Source organism: Saccostrea cucullata, unplaced genomic scaffold (genome assembly GCF_032062105.1).
Source record: "Saccostrea cucullata isolate Sc308-1 unplaced genomic scaffold, CSIRO_AGI_Scuc_v1 ctg752, whole genome shotgun sequence".
NCBI classification, from domain to species: Eukaryota; Metazoa; Mollusca; class Bivalvia; order Ostreida; family Ostreidae; genus Saccostrea; species Saccostrea cuccullata.
Window position 1 is genome coordinate 155,661 of NW_026923231.1, and position 19,209 is coordinate 174,869.

At 31.8% G+C, this 19,209-nt stretch overlaps 1 protein-coding gene and 1 long non-coding RNA gene across 4 annotated transcripts; one reads left to right on the forward strand and one right to left on the reverse strand.

Moving 5' to 3' along the window:
• Window positions 1-473: 473 nt before the first annotated feature.
• LOC134263496 (uncharacterized) lies at window positions 474-10,135 on the reverse strand. 3 transcript variants are annotated; one of them, XR_009991285.1, is made up of 4 exons: window positions 10,075-10,135; window positions 6,783-6,953; window positions 1,935-1,993; window positions 474-641 (listed from the first exon to the last, which is right to left on the reverse strand). It is a non-coding gene; the product is annotated as an uncharacterized LOC134263496 (long non-coding RNA). The 3 variants fall into 3 exon arrangements; XR_009991284.1 differs by lacking the exons at window positions 6,783-6,953; window positions 10,075-10,135 and adding an exon at window positions 6,670-6,745; XR_009991286.1 differs by lacking the exons at window positions 6,783-6,953; window positions 10,075-10,135 and adding an exon at window positions 2,107-2,219.
• A 4,692-nt stretch (window positions 10,136-14,827) lies between these two features.
• On the forward strand, window positions 14,828-18,620 carry LOC134263499 (uncharacterized). The gene is made up of 4 exons (XM_062745851.1): window positions 14,828-14,914; window positions 15,036-15,243; window positions 15,492-15,611; window positions 18,502-18,620. Exons 1-4 carry the CDS (start codon window positions 14,858-14,860, stop codon window positions 18,618-18,620), a joined length of 504 nt encoding a protein of 167 aa, XP_062601835.1. The 5' UTR covers window positions 14,828-14,857.
• Window positions 18,621-19,209: the final 589 nt, after the last annotated feature.

The following is a 19,209-nucleotide window of genomic DNA, read 5'->3' on the forward strand; positions in this document are numbered from 1 at the left end:
AGACTGGATCTTCTGATGAGACTTTTTAAACCGAGTTCCAGTGTCTCAGTACCGTATATACTCCTGTATAAGTCTGTCCGACTATAAATCTGTTATGATTTTGCAGTATTTGTCATTGACTCTTTTATCGGTACATCTTTTTGCTGTGATGTTTTCGAGAGATTTCAATTAATATTTTTTTAAATGACATATATATATTTAATTCGTATCGTAGATGAAAAATTGTTCAGTAGTTATATATGTGAAAAATTAGTTATCAATAGAATGTATCAAGAATTTTTTTTTAATTGACGAAATGAAGTTGTGAAGAAGTTGGACAGACAAAAGGGGAAAAACAATCCTCATATTTTAATTAAATCAATGTACAATGTTCTAAACTTCAACCTTCAATAAATGAAATAATTAAAATGAAACGTTCTAGCTGATTAAAAAAAAAAATCTTGATAATTTCTTTTCGTTCTTACATGTACGTGCCAATGTGCTTCCTTTAAAAAGGAAGCTGAAAGTAGAGACATGTGTACATCCGAGTATAAAGTTACACTCATCCTCAGGACAACTGCACTCCTGTCTACATTTCATACCATAGCTTGGAAAGATGCAAGGTTTCGAACAGTTGGTGCCAGCATAACCAATATTACATTCTGCAAAGAAATCTTGTGGATATTTCAATAAATAAAATCGGCCAAGTTTTCTCTTTGTTTTGTTGATATTTAAAAATGTAATGTTCGATTAATAGGAAACATTGTTATAGAAGGTGCTTAAAATTAGGCAAAGGGAAAGTTAAACAATCCATGCATGATATAATCATAGTTTTAAATGTTAAAATACAGTCATCAACGTCATCAGAATTTTGTAAACAGGGCAAAAATACAAGAAATGTTTAGGTAAACTCAGGTGCCTAAGAGGAGTAAGCATCCCCTGTTGACTGGAAACCACGTCAGCCATAAAACGAATGCATTGATCAGGTAAACAGAACATTACGTAGTCGAGGAAGTTCCGTTTCCACACACCGACACAGCATAAAAAAGTGGGTTTTTTAAAAATAATTATTATAAATTATTATTAATATAAATGTTTGACTTTGTAGTGACAAAGGTATTTATGTGCTTTTTCTGATTGCAAAATTTACTTTCATTCAGCTTTCAAAACAAGTTACATATCAGTATACATTAGAGCTCGAAGCAAACGTAATTTACGTGTCTTATAACGCATGATCTATTTTTCTGCTTCACACGCGTCTTTTAACATTCAATATCTTTTTAAAGTGAAAGACAACTCTTGACTAAGGGTCTGATTTGATTTCACTACTGCCCCCCCCCCTTTTTGTTTTTGTTTTTGTATTTTTCGTTTGTTTAAAGCAAATTGAAATAAAAGCAAATTTAATAGATATATACTTCAATTATTCCTAATTTTGTTCGTGTGCCGACAGACCTTATCGACCATCATTTGAATCGTCCTAATATCATTATATGAAAGATATATATTTAAGAATTCACAATCTCAAAGAACATTGACTATATCATGTCTATGCAAAATTAGGCTACTAGTAGTATTGGTTGGATGTTTAAAAAGTTATAAACATTGTCTACGACTTTTTGGGACAATCCTCGTAAATTGAAACTAAAATTGAATATTAAAAATAAAATTTCTGAATATGTTTCCCAATTATGCCTCATAGGTAATTTCACTTTAATTCTCCCTGTCTCTGGCATTTCATGGTTTGGCGACATTACACTCGGGAAGTGGAATACTTTCTGTCGCAGGTTTGATAAAAAATCTTTTCCATTTACAATCAGCTAATAAGTGGATATCATCACTTTTGAACACCAGCTAAAAACGAAATTGAACACTGATGAAAGATATCCATTGGTTTTGAAAACTGTATTACTAACATATGTAAAAAAAAAAATATTAAATTACAAAATGTAAGTAACCTGTGCAGTTTTCAGTCTTGGTATTCCATTCATAACCTGGACAGCACCCATGCGGATATCTAAACAAATAAAGTATCACTTTGCAATTGTATTTTGATGTTTGTAAATTGTAAACTCAAATTCTTTATGAGAATAAACATTTATTGATTTCATGGATAATGAAACTGCTTACCTTGTACAGTTTTTGGAGACCACGGTAAATCCATATTTAGTGAGTATGATAAATAATGTAATAATGAAAAAAGTCATACCGGATTTGTGTCGCAACTTTTCATTTTTCGAAACGAGGAAGTATTGGATAATTGTGAGTAATGCTATGTTTAGATACAACAGCTCTAAAAATTGCTATGTATAGATCCAGATATACTCGCATAAAAATATTCTAATAAAAAGTTCTGATACCTTTTTTTCAAGATGAATTGAGGCAAGAACAGCCAGTAAATGTATAATTATATTTATTAAATTATTAAAATTATCAAATGCACACGGTTACTCTCCGACATTCTACATGTATGTCACCGGATCAAAAGATTCAGAGTGTATATTGTTTTTGTCCTCTCTGCTAGTTTTTTGTTGTTGTCATCTTTAACCTAGCCGATAACCATTGAGTTGTCAAGGCAAAGGTTTTAATACTTGACATGAGTGTTCATTATGACAATACTGTTCCATTGGTACAGAAGTGTTTGTTCATGTTAACTAAACTGTAAAATTTGACCTACATTTGATTTTTTAAAAACATCTTTCAAGTGTATACGACTTATGTTCACGTTCCACTCCAGAATTGTTGTACCACCGGGGGTATAGTGTTTCACAAACACATCCTGTTTTTAATATATACACTGAAGAATGAAAGACATGAAAAATTTTATATAAATAAATAACTCCAAGAATTAAAAACACCCAATCACATTTCTTTCGATGTCATTGATTTTATTGTCAAAAATTTTATTTCCCTATTTTTTTCCTTACTCTTTCTCAGGTCTTAGTTATTGGTATTACACTGTTATAATTTTTAGGACATATTCGAGATTAAATGAGATATTTCTATCAAAAATACTAGATACACGGAAAAGAACAATTCAGAGAGGATGATATACCGAAATAAGTTTCCTGATTCCTCTGTAACACCCAATGTTATACATTTTGTCTTATCATACATGGTTTTTCTTCCTAGAATTATTATTTATACTACATTAAGTGATAATAAGCGAAAGAAATTTTTAGTAATAATTATCATTTTGATTTTCCTGCAAAATATCAACTAAAATAAGAAAAAAATGGATAAATTTTAATAAGAACTAAAAAAAATCTGTCCTCTGTTTTGATATTTAATTTATTGTGAAATATAATATATGAACAGTACTTATAAAGAAGTTGAAATAAACGATTCTTTGTCAAAATCAATTCTCAAAAATGATTGTTTACATACTGATTTTTTTATTGTTATCTAGTCAAAATGTTTTTATCTATACATGCAAATAACTAAACCATCCAGGTTTTGAATAGTTAGTTTGAAAGTATGTCATCAGTGTAGATTGTGGCTTCCTAAATCACAAATCAATTTAATTTGATAAAATTGATTTTATTTACAATATCTATAAAATCGCATGCCTTTTCTACATGGTATAATTGCTCAGTGGCAAAATTACTGAATGGTTTATTGACTCAATGGCATACTGAGACCTATATCATTTAAAAGAAGTTACATTATACAGTTCCATACTTTCTCATTCTTGCAGAATTTACTGCACATCCACTAAAGTGCTGCTTTTTACTGCCATTTTTACGCCATCCTTTGTACATACACGCTAAGTCTACATTATACATATGCTCATACACGTACACTTTTACGTATAATATATATATGCTTTAAATTATATTACAATTACCTTACAAATGTAATTAACTAAATTACAAAATACACACAAGAAAACATATCAAAGAGTTAAATGTCATGTAGATTACTTTATATTTATATCAGGTTATTTTAAATTTTCTTTACAATTACATTACTAAAATATTCATACAGTTTTCAAATACTGTATCCCATTACCGAACATGTATTAGGTTTCTGATTTTCCTGTCTTGCTGAATTTTTTCTCCACTCGGGCTTTTGTGAGAGGAATACATAGAATCTACATTACAAATAGAACGTTTACGCATGGTTTTACCTATTCAATTCATATATTAAAAATTTGGAATCATTTTTAAGCTTTCAAATTAATTAATGTTAAAAGTGCAATAGATGTTTTTTTTTTAGTCTTAATGTTTCCGTATTTCAGCATCATAAGCAAATCTCAAAATGTTGGTAATTGACTTATTCTATACAAAACTACAATTTAAAGTTAACCTGTTTATATAAAACTACTAACAGACAAAGTATAAAATGTGTGAAAAATATCTATATAGGAATATATACATGACCTCAGGCACTAATTAGCACCTGTTAATGACTTCCAACATAAGCTGAAGGCATGGCAATCAAAGGAATTATAAACCCTTGGACACCTATCTTTATATGGGTTAATTCAAAAATATAAATCTAATTTGTACACATACACTTTACACAGATTTATTAGATTTAAAAGTTATTGAGAAAAATGAAAAATTACAATATCGTACATGGAAGAGCAGTTTAATCAATAAGGTATGGTGGCATATTTCTGTCCCTTGTGTGCAAGTTATTTTTCTATCAAATATGTCGACATGCAAGATAGATATGTTGACATGCAAGATAGCTATGTCAACATGCAACATAAATATGTTGACATGCAAGAAAATTGCAATCAAATAAAAATTATAAAAAATCTTCAAAAATCTCAAATATGGCCCACAATTTTCTTGCATGTCAACTGAGTTATGTTGCATGTTGACTATCTTGCATGTCAACATATCTATCTTGCATGTCAACATATTTGATAGAAAAATACTTTGCACACAAGGGGCAGAAATATGCCACCATAATAAGGAAATATGACCATGTTAAAGATTCTATGTCCTAAGATCAGTTAACTTTTAATAAATAACGGATATGTAGTTCCATATTACGGCGGATATTCTTTCATATAGTTGTGATTTTGGTTATATTTTACTGTAGGAAATTTAAACAGGTCGGCAGGTAAACATTTGCTAATATACAGGTCGGCAGGTCCGTCACAAGTCGGCAGGTAGACAGGTCGGCAGGTAAAAATTTGCTAATATACAGGTCGGCAGGTCCGTAACATGTCGACAGGTAGACAGGTCGGCAGGTAGAGATGTCGGCAGGTCGGCAGGTAAAAATTTGCTAATATACAGATCGACAGCTAAGCAGTTTCTGGTTAGTTCTCGCACATTATTCGACAGATTAGGGTTAGTCTAGCATCCACCTGAGAGTTTAGGGTTAGTCCTCGCGCATTATTCGCCTGATTAGGGTTAACGTTAGTGTTGCATTAATCCGAGAGATTATGGTTAATTCTCGAACATTATTCTACTGATTAGGGTTAGTCTTGTATTTATCCGAGATATTAGGGTTGGTCCTAACCGTCTACTTGCTGTTCCCGACCCATCTGCATGCAGACCCGCCGACCTGTCTACCTGCCAACCTGTCTACCTGTCTACCTGCCGACCTGTCAAACCGTCTACCTGCTGATCCCGACCTATCTACCTGCTGACTCGCCGACCTATCTACCTGCCGACCCGTCTACCTGACGACCTGTCTACCTGCCAACCTGTCTACGTGCCGAACCGTCTATCGCTGATCCCGACCCATCTATCTGCTGACCAGTCTACCTGCCAACCTTTCTACCTGCCGACCTGTCTACCTGCCTAACCGTCTACCTGCTGATCCCGACCCATCTACCTGCCGACCTGTCTACCTGCAGACCCATCTGCCAGCCGACCTGTCAACCTGCCGAGCAGTCTACCTGCTGATCCCGACCCATCTACCTGCCGACCTGTCTACCGGTTTAAATGCCGTCAACCAGCTGTGTACCTCTCTACCTTCTTGTACATATACTTTCCGACCGAAGTATGCGTATGAATATACAAATATAAATTACTACGCCGAACTACTTTGTCCACACTCTCCACTTGAGCCAAGCGGTTTTAATTCTAAGGCACTAGTCCATAAACTTTTTGATATCCCTAATAATGTTAATTGATAGATAGGGGTTAGTCCATCTAACATTTTTTTAAAGGAACTAAAAAAAGTAATTGTGGGTAACATGCCTTTTTAAAAAGCAATGAATTAAATTAAAATTAATTGAAATTAAAAATTACACTTACACATCGCTTTCAATAACATCGAAAATTGCAAATGATTACAACCAATTACCATTACTATTAGCACCTCCCTGAAAGGTATCACGAAGCATTTATTGACTGAGCTTTCGGACAAGATGCGTTTTGTCGACGATCGAACCAAACCCTCAAACCAACCATTTATCGTAAGAAGGCCATTAGTGATGAACTTTTGAGTACGATACTTAGTGTTCATAATGGGCTGCCCAAGCACACTCATCAGGTACTGGTCATTGATGTCCATCCATTTTAATTTTAAGTTAAGAATATCGTGAAAATTTATCAGTAGGTAAGGTACCTTGCGTGTATCCTTAATTGAAATGCAGGCAGAAAACCAACATCTACTTTCTAAAGTTTAGGTATCTGAACCAATTTTTACAGTTGTAATACAGTAAAAAACCAAAGCATGCATAATTTTAAAGTTTATTTGTCTTCGTATTTATTATCTTTAACCTACCTGCGAGATGATAGGGGGATTTGCAGAATGTGAGGAGCCCTCACCCTTCCCTTGCATGTTATGAATTTTTCTTCATCTGGTCATTCACTTTGTTGGCTTATTTTCATACTTACACGCTAAGGTGCTTCCCTCCAACGGGAGACTTAAAATAGAGACCTCTGTACATCCGAGTATAAAGTTACACTCATCCTCAGAACAACTGCACTCCTGTTTATATTTCATACCATAGCTTGGAAAGACGCAAGGTTTCGAACAGTTGATGCCAGAATAACCAATTTCACATTCTGCCAGACATGTTCTTCGGATTGATTTATAAAAAAAACACAGAAATGAACAAATGAAAAACAAGGGAGAACAAAAACAAAAAAAAGTCCTCGCAATTGTTCAGAATAGTTAGATAACATAATAATATCATTAATATATATTACATATACAAACGGAAGTCCATGGAACAAATTGCTATCCTGAACAACTGTTTGGCCGAGTTATCACGTTGATAACGTCTTACCAAACGATGTAATTATTTACTTGCTATTGGGCAACTTCCAGACATTTGGAAAAATTCACAAATTACTCCCATCTATAAGAATAAAGGAAGTTCACAAGATGTTAATAATTATCGGCCAATATCAATAACCTCAGTTGAATGTTAAAACATACACTTAAGAGGGATGCCTTGATAAAAATATGTTTTTCTTTTATTCGTCCTGTTCTTGAATATTCAGATATTGTATGGGATAATTGTACAGAAAGAGATGCAAAATTACTTGAAGATGTTCAAGTTGCAGCTGCACGAATAATAACCGGTTTCAGAATCAATTCATCAAGATCAAAGCTTTATGAAGACCTTGGCTGGGATACTCTTGAAATAAGAAGAAAAATACATAAACTAGTGTTATTTTATAAAATAGTGTATGGATTAGCACCCCAGGATTTGCAAGATTTATTACAACCATGCATTCTTCCAGATAATTATTATCCCTTAAGGATTCAGGACAATCTTACATTTCATATTCCACAAGCCAAAACAACTTCATTTATGAAAGGTTCCTCCCCTAAACTATAAGACTTTGGAATGATTTACCATTTGATATCCGAAACCTTTCTTCACTTACATCATTCAAGACTGCCATAAAGAATATATACTGCATAAAACCTAAGAAATATTACAATTATGGAAGTCGTAAAATGAATATATTGCATTGTCAGTTGCGAAATAATGCTAGTAATTTAAATGCTGACTTATTTAATCGCTTTTTTAAACATCATATCACTATTTTATGAATTGTCCATAATACTGTATGCAAAGACAGAACCTAATACAAAACTTTAATACTTTGCAATTACCAATGCCTTTATGTTTACAACTTATTCTAAATGGAGACAATAATCTTACAATCAACCTAAATATTGCAATATTTAAAATTGTTCAAGATATTATTGCAACGACAAAGCGATTTGCATGATATTCTATCTGCTTTTGTTTTTCAATTGTCAAATCACAGAATCAAAACCTATTTATGTTTTCTTATTCATTTTTTAAAGCTCTTTATACCATTATTAATATAATATTATGTTTTATCATAATGAAATATTGTTTAAATTAAATGACGTTGATTACATTGATATCGCATTAAGATTCAATATTTGGCATGCATATGTGCAAAGATAAGGATGACAAACAAACGGTAACATGTTGTAACTGCCTTGGATTAGATTTTTTCCCTTCAGATATATTCCTGTGATATATAACTTTTAATTTCAACCTCTGGATGATTCCATATAAGTATGATCAATCATTAATTTTATTTTTTTTTAATCTTTTCTTGTGTAAAATTGTAATCGTCCACAGTGACCCCATCCAACCCCGTGGGTCAAGTTTTGGACAATCTTGATTCTATGCTTACTGAGAACATGTTTCCCAGTAAGTTTTATCTTTCTGACACAGAGTTTTATGAAAAATTTAATTTTAACATTTTGCTAAATTATTTCCATTAAATCAGGGAGTGGCCTTTGAACTTGAATCTACCTCACCAAATAATGCTATATAGGAAGTTTTGTTAAAATTTACCGAGTGGTTTTTGGAAAGAATTTTAAAATATTGAAAAACTTTGCTGTTCTTGAGAAGGAAACGTTTAAAGAGATTTTCTACTTTGCATACAAATGTAAATTCTAGGTACCTAATACTGTGACCCCATCCTGTCGTTTGGCGTCAAGATTTGACCAAACTGGAACCTACACTACCAGAGGAATCTTTCATATATTAAGTAAAACTTAGCATGGCTTAACTATTCTTGAGAAAAGCATTTTGAAAATATTTTTCTATAGATTCGAAGCTTTTTGAAAATATTTTTCTATATATTCGAAGCACTTTGAAAATATTTCTCTATCCATTCAAAGGTAAAACCTTGATCAACCTCTGACGCCAAACCCTTCTGCCAGGGTCCTGATTTGACCATACTTGATTTTACACTCAACTCCCCTTACTTATGCAGCAATATACCTTTATCACCTGCATACGGAGTATTTATATCTCAGTTAATTCGATACGCAAGAGCATGCTCTACGTATGAACAATTTCTTAAACGAGGTAAATTATTGACAAGCAAGTTGATGAAACAAGTATATCAACAGTCTCGTTTAAAGTCATCATTTCGTAAATTCTATGGTCGATACAATGACCTTGTCAGCAAATACAATTTATCATTGAATGAAATGCTGACTGACGTTTTTCATACCAATTGTTAGTCCATTATTTATACACTGAATTGACCACGGATTTTTTCCGTTATTTCCTGATTATGACAACGAGCACACGGCGGGTGTGACCGGTCGGCAGGGGATGCTCACTCCTCCATTGCACCTGATCCCACCTTTGATGTTTCAGAGGTCCGTGTTTGCTCTGCTCTTATTTTGTATATTTGTTTAATGGACGTTGAGATTGAATACTGTTCGTTATTTCCATATCCTTCTTCTTGCACACTGGTTCAATATTTTCAAGCACATTTATTCTTGAGAAGAAAAATTTTAAATCATTCATTTTATATCTTACATGAATTCGAATTCGAAATTTATATTACTCTTAGTTTGTTCGCTTTTGAATCCTCTCTATACAAGGATATTTTGTGGCAGGTTTGGTTTTAATTTGTTGAAACTAACTTCGTGGTTCTTTAAAAAGATATGTAAAGTTTACAGTGACAATATCGATGACAACGACGACAGACGTCAAATGAATTAAAAAAGAACCTTTTCCTAAAAATCGTAATAAACATATTAATTTTAGTGGTTTTTAACATTAAGCAATAATCATATAACACATTCTTTAATATATCATACGTATGCAATGATTATCGAAACTGGAAATTCTCAAAAAACAAGATTGAAAAAAATCAAGATGTAAGTAACCTGTGTAGTTTTCAGGTTCAATATTCCATTCATAGCCTGGACAACACCCATGTGGATATCTAAACAAACAGAATATGATTTTGACTAATGAAACTCAATATTCAGTTTAACATGGAGCCTGTATATGTAACCGCATTTCTAAAATTACCGTTAAATTGGGACCTACGCATGCTTTTATAAATTATTTAACTGCTTACCATCCACAAATGAAGGGGGCTAAAGTAGATCCACATTCACTTAGGATGATTATCAAGGTAGCACTTGAATAAATCATTTGTGATTTGTTACAAATGTAATATCACAACAATTTTTCTTACACCGAGACGCGAAAGAATTTAAGGACTGTTTAAGGTGTTGAAATTATGAATATTACTATGCTTTAAGGCATTTGTACTCCAGGAAGAAAGAGATGGTACGACTTGCATGTTAACTGAGGTAAGGACAATCAAAACAAAAAATAGCAATTTTATCAATTTGTATTGATCAGCTGATTTATATGAAATGAAGCTAAACATATGAAAGCAGTATGTACCAAAAATTACATTCTTTTTCATATATTTATATGAGAGATTTAAGATCTCATAGCATGGTATTGATATACTATGCATGTATATATACAGGCACGTAATACTATACAACATTTTTTTCTTACATATGGATAAGGAAATACTAATCACTGCGCACCAAGCACAGTTAAGTTTACAAATGGAAATATCGGCGATTTTTTAAGATAAAAAATACATACTTTATTAGGATGGGCGAATATTCTTAGGAATTCACTGATATCAAAAAACTGTTATGTGGTTTAAATCTACATGTTGGGGACATTTAGATTTTTTTTATTTAGACTTGTCATGTATGTCGACTTTACATGACTTTTGCAATTTTACTTGTAGTTTAGAGGTCATATATAAATTTCAATATTGCAAGGGCATAACCAAGTTAAAAATCTTATTTTTTTTAATAATCCTTTTTAAATATTATATGTAGCTTGTGAAAAGTGCTGCGAACCTATATAGATTCCCTTTTTTAATTGGTAAAATTTAATTTGTTGGAGGGCATGTTGAATATTTTGCTTGTCAACAACATTAAATATAGCTATAATTAATTTATTTGCAAGATTTCAAGATTTTTGCAGCAATTTTCAAATATCTTAATGCTTCTTTAGTTTATTTGTAAAATTTTGACAGGATACATTGAGGGTATGCCCTTGCAATAAATCGATTTGTTAGGGCCCTTCCATTACTTTGTCAATGAATCTGCATACAAACACACGATGGTATAGCTTGTCTGATGAATGCGGGTACAGTTTATGAATACAATGCTAAAAAAGACATCGTATCCAAGTAAATGGCTTTTTATTTTACTGCAAATAATATTTCATTTGAGAACAAAAGACATTTTTCGTTGTACAAAATGTGACTTGATCAGCCTCTGACTGTGTAAAAACTGCGTCATTTTTGCGAAATGACGTCACATTGACAAGTGCATTGCGATCGATGCATCGTTCATATACTGTTGTGTGGGACTTAACAAACGACAAAACTGCATGTAATAGTAAGTTTTTATGTATTATACAGCTATCCAGCTGTTTGAAATAGGAAATAATTTCATTTTGTGATATTTTGAAGACCTTATATTATGCGTGATGTCATAGTAAACATTTCCCGTATGAATTAGGCCCGCCTCCTTACTTTAACCTTAACTGTGCTGCACATGCTAAAGGTTGTATAAATTCTTGATTATTTTGGGGAAAATGTTAAATAAAATTTTCCTGATTTCCCTGTGTTGCTAAATGCTATAGGTTAATAATTTTTTTTCTTTAATTATACAATTTTATCCCTTGTTAAACTTGCATACAACTTGGTGTTAAATCGAAACAGGTGCTGGGGAAGGGATTTTCATAATTTTGTTTGATGTGTCTACTTGCTAAACAAACAAGGAAGGATGGAAATACTTGATTGACCTATAATAATTTTTTTGCACAACAAGGAAATGCTCAGAATTCAAGGTAGACCAAAATGTATTAACTGAAACGCAGCTTTCGTATCGTTTATGTTATAGGTATTACATAATTCAGAAAACTGTATCTAAAACATCCGCTAAATTTCAACCGATGGAAGATTATTTTTCGGAAGATGCAATTCTTTGCTCGAAGTTGGCTTGTCTTACCCTTGCTTAGTTTATGTCAGGCGGGGAAAATGATACTTTTTTTCAACTTGCAAGGACAACAATTTTGGTAATGCTTAATGAATTGTTTTTTTTTATTTGTTTATTTTTTTAATATCGAAAAGCGGGAGTTTCTAATGATTATTAATGATTATTATTAGACGTGTAATACACTGTATATAGAAAAATGTCATTTACTACGATTTGCGAAGATTAAAGCTGTGCAATGAAGGCAATCTTATTGCCATTTTGCCACCATTAAAGTCCACAAGCTTGCTTAAGGTCAAGATCTAGTAAATGACTTTAGACTAACTTATCAGTGCTAGATCCATTATGACGTCATAATCACTTTCAACTTTCTTTTTCCCGTACTTTACGGCTCTAATAGAATTATGTAGAAAATAAAGTATTTTCATGGAATTCAATTTGAAATCACATGAAAAGTAGTCTGGATACCTATCTTAAATTAATCATTATTTTAAAGGAGAGACTAAGAACATACAAACAACCGTTTTCTGAGAGACTGTAGGCTATCTGGATACATTTTCTTTGCCTGATTAGGGAAAAAAACTCCCAATTTTAATACTGGTTTTCTTAATTTTTCATTGAAAATGACAGTTTATAATATAATTTTCATCTTGTTTTTCTATACATTATGCCCCGAAACGCCTATTTTGACCAATCTAATGTTATAAAGCATCATTAAAGGAATTAATTTCTTAAATTTGAAAAATCTGTAGGCACCTTCCATTTACTAGATCTTGACCTTAACAAAGTTTAAAAATATATATTTCAATTTTTATTGAAACAATCAAAAATATTTTCTATCCTGAAACTATTAGTTTTTCTTGTATGCTCTTTTATTGCAGAATTCAAGGTCTAATAATGAGATTCTTATTTTTAAATCATTTTATTATTCATACTTATGGTACATAAGGGCGATCTATCTTACATCAAAGATCGAAAGATCTTAATATATTTAAACATTCAACGGTTATAAAATAAAAAAGTAAATTCTAAACCGACAAAGGATACTGACGGAAAATTTAATTATGCAAATGCATTACCACGTTTGTTTAAATTCATCATTGGAAAAAAAGCATTATTAACACCGGTGTCCAATATCACATGCCTTATGTCAAATTGTGACTGATGTTATTCTGTTTATCTTTTGAGTTTCCTGTTTAATACTGGATATATACCCTTTTATATAGCATTTGATTCCTCATGATTGATAAACTGTGAAATATCTAATATCTGCAGGGGTTAATTTTCGTTGTTTTGAGGTATGAATAACATGTATTAGACATTTTCAGATTTCATGATCTCAAAATTGTACTCGCGCACTGACTCTGACAGTTGATTAAAAAATTTTAGGGGCCGTGTCAAAATTTGATTTTTTTTATAAACAACAAAAACACTGTTTCCTGGATGAAGCAAAGTAGTATGTAGCATTTAAATTCATAATATGGCGTATTTTTCATAAGTTCAGACTAACTTAAATTAAAATGAACTTTGTCTTTGTTTTGTTACTTTGTATAAAGATAGGAATTTCCTGTAAATAACACAATTTAAAATCAATAGCGTTATATAGAATTCCGAGATCAAAAACAATAACCGATTTATTTCCGACTCGGGAATAAAATATCAGTTTAAAGTCAATTAAACCTACATGTATAAAAATTGGGGAATAATATTTGGGTTCAAAATCGGTGAATTTATTTTGAATTAGATAGCAAATATTATCTTAATCTTTGTTTAATCTCGTGTTTTACTTTTTAGTTCAGATACGCCACACTTAGTATATAGCTTTATATTTACATTAATTTTGCAAATGTTTTCCTTTACATAACACTACTGAAAGGAATGCGTATCTATAACTGTATAAATACAGGTATGGGGTCAAGAGGTCATAGATGTGCGTATGGATAATCGTTTGACGTAATTTCTCAGTGAAATCATAAAGGGTCGACGCGCGTTCAGTACAATACTTGCCGTTGGGTTTGAAAAATAATGCATTTCACACGTTAAAAGTCACAATCAGACAAATATAAAGTATGAATAAGTCATAAATGTAAATATAAGTAATAAGGTATCATTTTAAAACATCTATCGGGCTGGTACGAGATTAAATTCATCATAAAGCCCTCCAACCCGTATTTATATCCCGATAGATGTTTAAAAATGATACCTTATTTCTTAAATAACCCTTTTCAAAAACTTTTTATACGACCCCTTATATATCGGAGTCCAGAGTACGAGTTCGAGCTCGTTGCGCTTTTAACTGGAAATGTCTATTAAGAGACCCACGAATTCATGTCCACCATGAAATGTAATTTTTCACAGAATCTGATATAACAACCAGGGTTCTTCATGAGCTTATTTACTATGTTGACACAGTAAAATTTTCTCGACACAGTAACGATTCATATTTTATGCGTGCAACACAGTAAAAATTATACGATCAAGAAAACTGACTAATGGACTTTTACGAGAAGCGCTGACTTTTATCAGTATTTTTCTTTTGTATTGGAATATAGAACAGAGTGTATAATCTCAGTATGTCTGTTAAATTATTACTTTTAGGGTTGCAGGAATTACAATTTAAAGAATCATGAAAACTTCCTATGCCATCAGCATTCTATGGTCATTCGTAGGAATGCATGTTCTGGTAATTTTTAATTTTTTTTTTTACAATTACAAGTTTCAAGAAATCAAAAGTAGAATTTTTACTTTAACAAATAAAAAGTATATTCCCTGATTGCTTTCTTGTTCATTTAATCAAAATACAGGCTACAGAAGGCAGTTCTTACAGTTTGCCAGATTCCGCTGAGTTGGTTTTGTCCTGCCCAGTATCAAGGGAAGAATGGCTGGAAAGGTCAAAAAAGAAGAATTGCCAAGATTCCATTCATTCAATATATCCCTTCATATACCATTGTGTTATAAATGAATTGGGAAACGCTTCAATTGAAGTTTGTGCCGCTCCACGATACATACTTCGTAAGTTCTTATTTTATTGTATGTTACTACAGATATCTGTGATAATTTTTTGGTGTTTTGAATTTTCATAACATGTTGAACCTTAACAGTTTCTGGTTATTCTTATTAACCCACAGGTTAAAAAATATAATTTATTGTATTCATGGCATTCCTAATGCCTAGAATTCTCATATGTAAAGAACGAAATCCTATGAATCATCATTGAATACATTCATTTTTATCAATATCTTTTTAAACTTCATATGTAGTTGGGCAATGCGCCGAATATAACTTTGGATCTATGCGCATCCAGGGTTCAGATATTAAGAATTGCTCAATGGACGATCCTCCTTGTCCAGATGTTTATGACTCAACTGATGCAGTTTTATGTATGTATCTACAGCAAAGTATTGTCTACTTGCATAGGGGGAAAAAATTGAATAGCTGAAATTCAGTTACTTGTTTCAAAACATCTTATAAATACATACTCGGCTGAAGTAGATGAAAGTAATAGCCTTTGTGACAAATTGTAAAGAATATGTTTCCAGTGGACGTTACTTAGCCCTGTGAATTTCTGATACAACGAAAAATTATGGGTTCTCGATGAAATATATTCCCCATATAATTTGGACACTAGCTGTAGAACTCCCTGATAAAATTTGGACAATTATAACAGAGAGATGAAGCGTTATCAAATCTAAGATTATAAGCTGCCGCTTTTTTGTTGCTTACTTTATGTATCATTTATTGTAGTTTATGTTTTTAGACGGGGTCACGTGACCCCGTCTTTTAGTTTACTGTCAGAAGCCGCAAAACAGAAAGCCGTGGTGATAACACATGAATTAAATTTGCGCATACGAAATAGTGCAGAAATTGTTTTGATCAAAACATAAAAAATCTGTATCAAACTGAAGAAAATTATACGAACCTTTTGCTAACTCAAACTAATAAAGTATTTTGATAATTTAAAACTGAAAATATTAACTGTTAATCACACTACTAAACAAGTACTATCCTGCGTATAATTATGACTGCGTATGCATCATCCATTGTATACTTCCGGAAAAAAATATTAATTCGTTCCTGATGAAATTCGTCGCAGTTTAGAAAGTCTTCCAGGCTGAGCAATTATTAAAATTTCTACTTCAAATCAAATGAAAAGTGTGAATGTATATTATTCACCGTTTTGTTTTTAGTATGTAAATGAAAAATCAAGTTGTTATCTAAACTCGTAAAAAAAAAATCACATTTGTGAAATCTAGCATGAAGATTATTTTGACCCCGTCTTTCAGTACTGTCTCAGTACTTTGATTTTTTCTCGGGTTTGGAATGTTTCGGATGATTAATTCTATATTCTTTACTCTTATTATTCCAATTATTCTTATTATTGATACCTTATTAACCTTTCAAGGGTCCGGAAGAGTCATTGATGTTCTCTTTCGAATGTCGGTTGAATAAATTCCCATTTCGATGTCCGTAACACAAATGGACTTTTGGAACCATTGAAAGGTAAATAAAATATCAGGAATAGGAGTTAAATCGGTGTTTAATTATCTGATACGTTCTAAAAGCTGGGGAAAGCATAGACTACAACAACATGTATGTCCGGATAGGAAACAGAAAGCGAATGTTTTTACAACACTTGGATTTGAAACTCTTTGCTATATCTGTCTGATATATCTTGCGCAGAGATTTTCAGTTTTGCAACTACTTCAGCCTCTTACTACTTTGTATCAAATGAAAAGGATATAATGTACTTTTCTTATTAGTTGATGCGTTTTCTGTACTGAGGTGCATCATTTTCCTCAAATCTTGAAAACTCTAAGTCTCTAAAAACGGCCAAAATAGTATGCTGTTTTGAATATTTTGTAAACCTCCAATCTCTGTTCTTTGATACTTACTTTTATTATCCAAGAACCTCGACTGATTTCAGTTTCGGAAAAGTGCAAATTAATAATAAATATAATTCAATATATTTTTAACATTTTTTAAGATATGAGAGCAAACACAAGTATACTTTCAATTTTCGTGTTTGGAAATCATTATCTCCTCTTGGTAGGTAAGAACCATAGAGCGGGGTTCTTTTTATTCTAAAGGCTGTCACGCGCATTTTTGTGAGGAAGAGCATACCAAGGTAACTAAGAAAGCATTGTGGTCCTTGGACTTCTGATTTCAAATGAATACAATATTATGATTTGACGAATCAATAGGTTTTTAAATAGAGAGTTGTTTTAAGAATAAATATTATTCGCATTTACGTCATACATGTTAATGCTGAACAAACATATTTATTGGGACTCATATCAGTTTCTGTAAAGTGTTTGAAACTTTAAACAGTTAACCAAACGGACGACATTTTGTTGTTTTTCAAATCGATGAAACCAGAATATCAGCAGTCTCGTTTAAAGTAATCATTTCGAAAGTTCTAAAGTCGATACAATGACCATGTCAGCAAATACAATTTATCATTGAGTCAAATGCTGACTGACGTTTTTCATACCAATTGTTAGTCAATTATTTATACACTAATTGACGACTGATTTTTTCCGTTATTTCCTATTCCCATGGCACCTGATCCTACCTCTGATGTCTCGGGGGTCCGTGTTTGCTCTGCTCTTATTATGTATTGTTTTATGGACTTTGAGTTTGAATACTGTTCGTTATCTCCATATCCTTCTTCCAGAGATTCATGTCAAAAATGTTTATCGCAAGACATAAATGTTTTTTGTCTTCTGTATAATTCAATATTTAATATTTACATCCACTAAATATTTTCTCCTTTATTTCTTTAGAAATTCCATTGCCATTAATCAGTGCATGAACGACGCTGAGTAATTAAGCCACGTGTTCTTGCACAATGGCGATGACATATTCATCTTAACAATAGTTAACATTTTTAATTTTACTTCAAATGACTTTTAATACAGATGTAAATATAAATATATCTTTTGCGAATATCTCAATAATAAAATGCTTTCTGTAGTTGTTAGTACGGGAATTATTGTCGCAGCTTTTGCTGAAAAATATTCTTTTTTCTGCAATGGCTGCGACGTTCTTTCCCGTACTAACAACCATAGAAAGCTTTTATTATTTAAATATTCACAGAGGTTACGTTTTGTCTTCGGATAGATATCTCTAAGAAAATACCTGTAGCAGGTATTGACTAACGACTGATTTCTTTTAAACATTTTAAATGTGTTTCTCTATTGAAAAAAAACATATGTCATTGATGTTTTAATTTATTTTATTCAAAAAACATAATATGCATATTTTTTTTAGACCAAACATGCTATCGAGGTAGTGTCTTGGACCAAAATGCCCAGGAAACCGCATTTCCTCAATTGAACATTACAGTCAATACTTTCAATGAAAGTAGATATATCGGTAAATATGTCTAATAAACTTTCAACTGATTTTTATCATGTATATGTACATATATCAGTTATCTAGAAGTGTATACTAGAACTTAAACCTGTACTTGTAAAGCTAACATTTTCTCTTAAAATAAAGCACGAATTTCTAATTTCTTTTTTTTTAATGGGTTAAAATTACACACGCAGCTTTTCCGTAATACTTCAAATGGTTACTAAGGCAAAGAAAAAAGATAAAGTGAAAGTATATGCATATAATTATTTTTTTAAAAAATTGTAGCAATCAGTTAAATTGTTTATTGATTAACATAAAAAATACTTTGTATGGTAAAAGCAATATTTTTCTATGGACGGTCTCTCACTGCACATTAATAAAACTGAGACCTAACATTCAAATGCAGACATTAAACTTAATATCTAATCAGAATTTCAAGCGCTATGGTAAGTTTTGATTTGGTTTCATAGAATTGTTTAATGTTTTCTAGATTTAAAGATTTTTCATGCGTGTAATTACATGTGAATGCATGTGTCGTCGGAACATTGTTGAATAAATATGTCTTAGCTTTTTTGTTTCATCCTGAATCACGTCAGAACGTGTATAACCTTAGGAGTCATT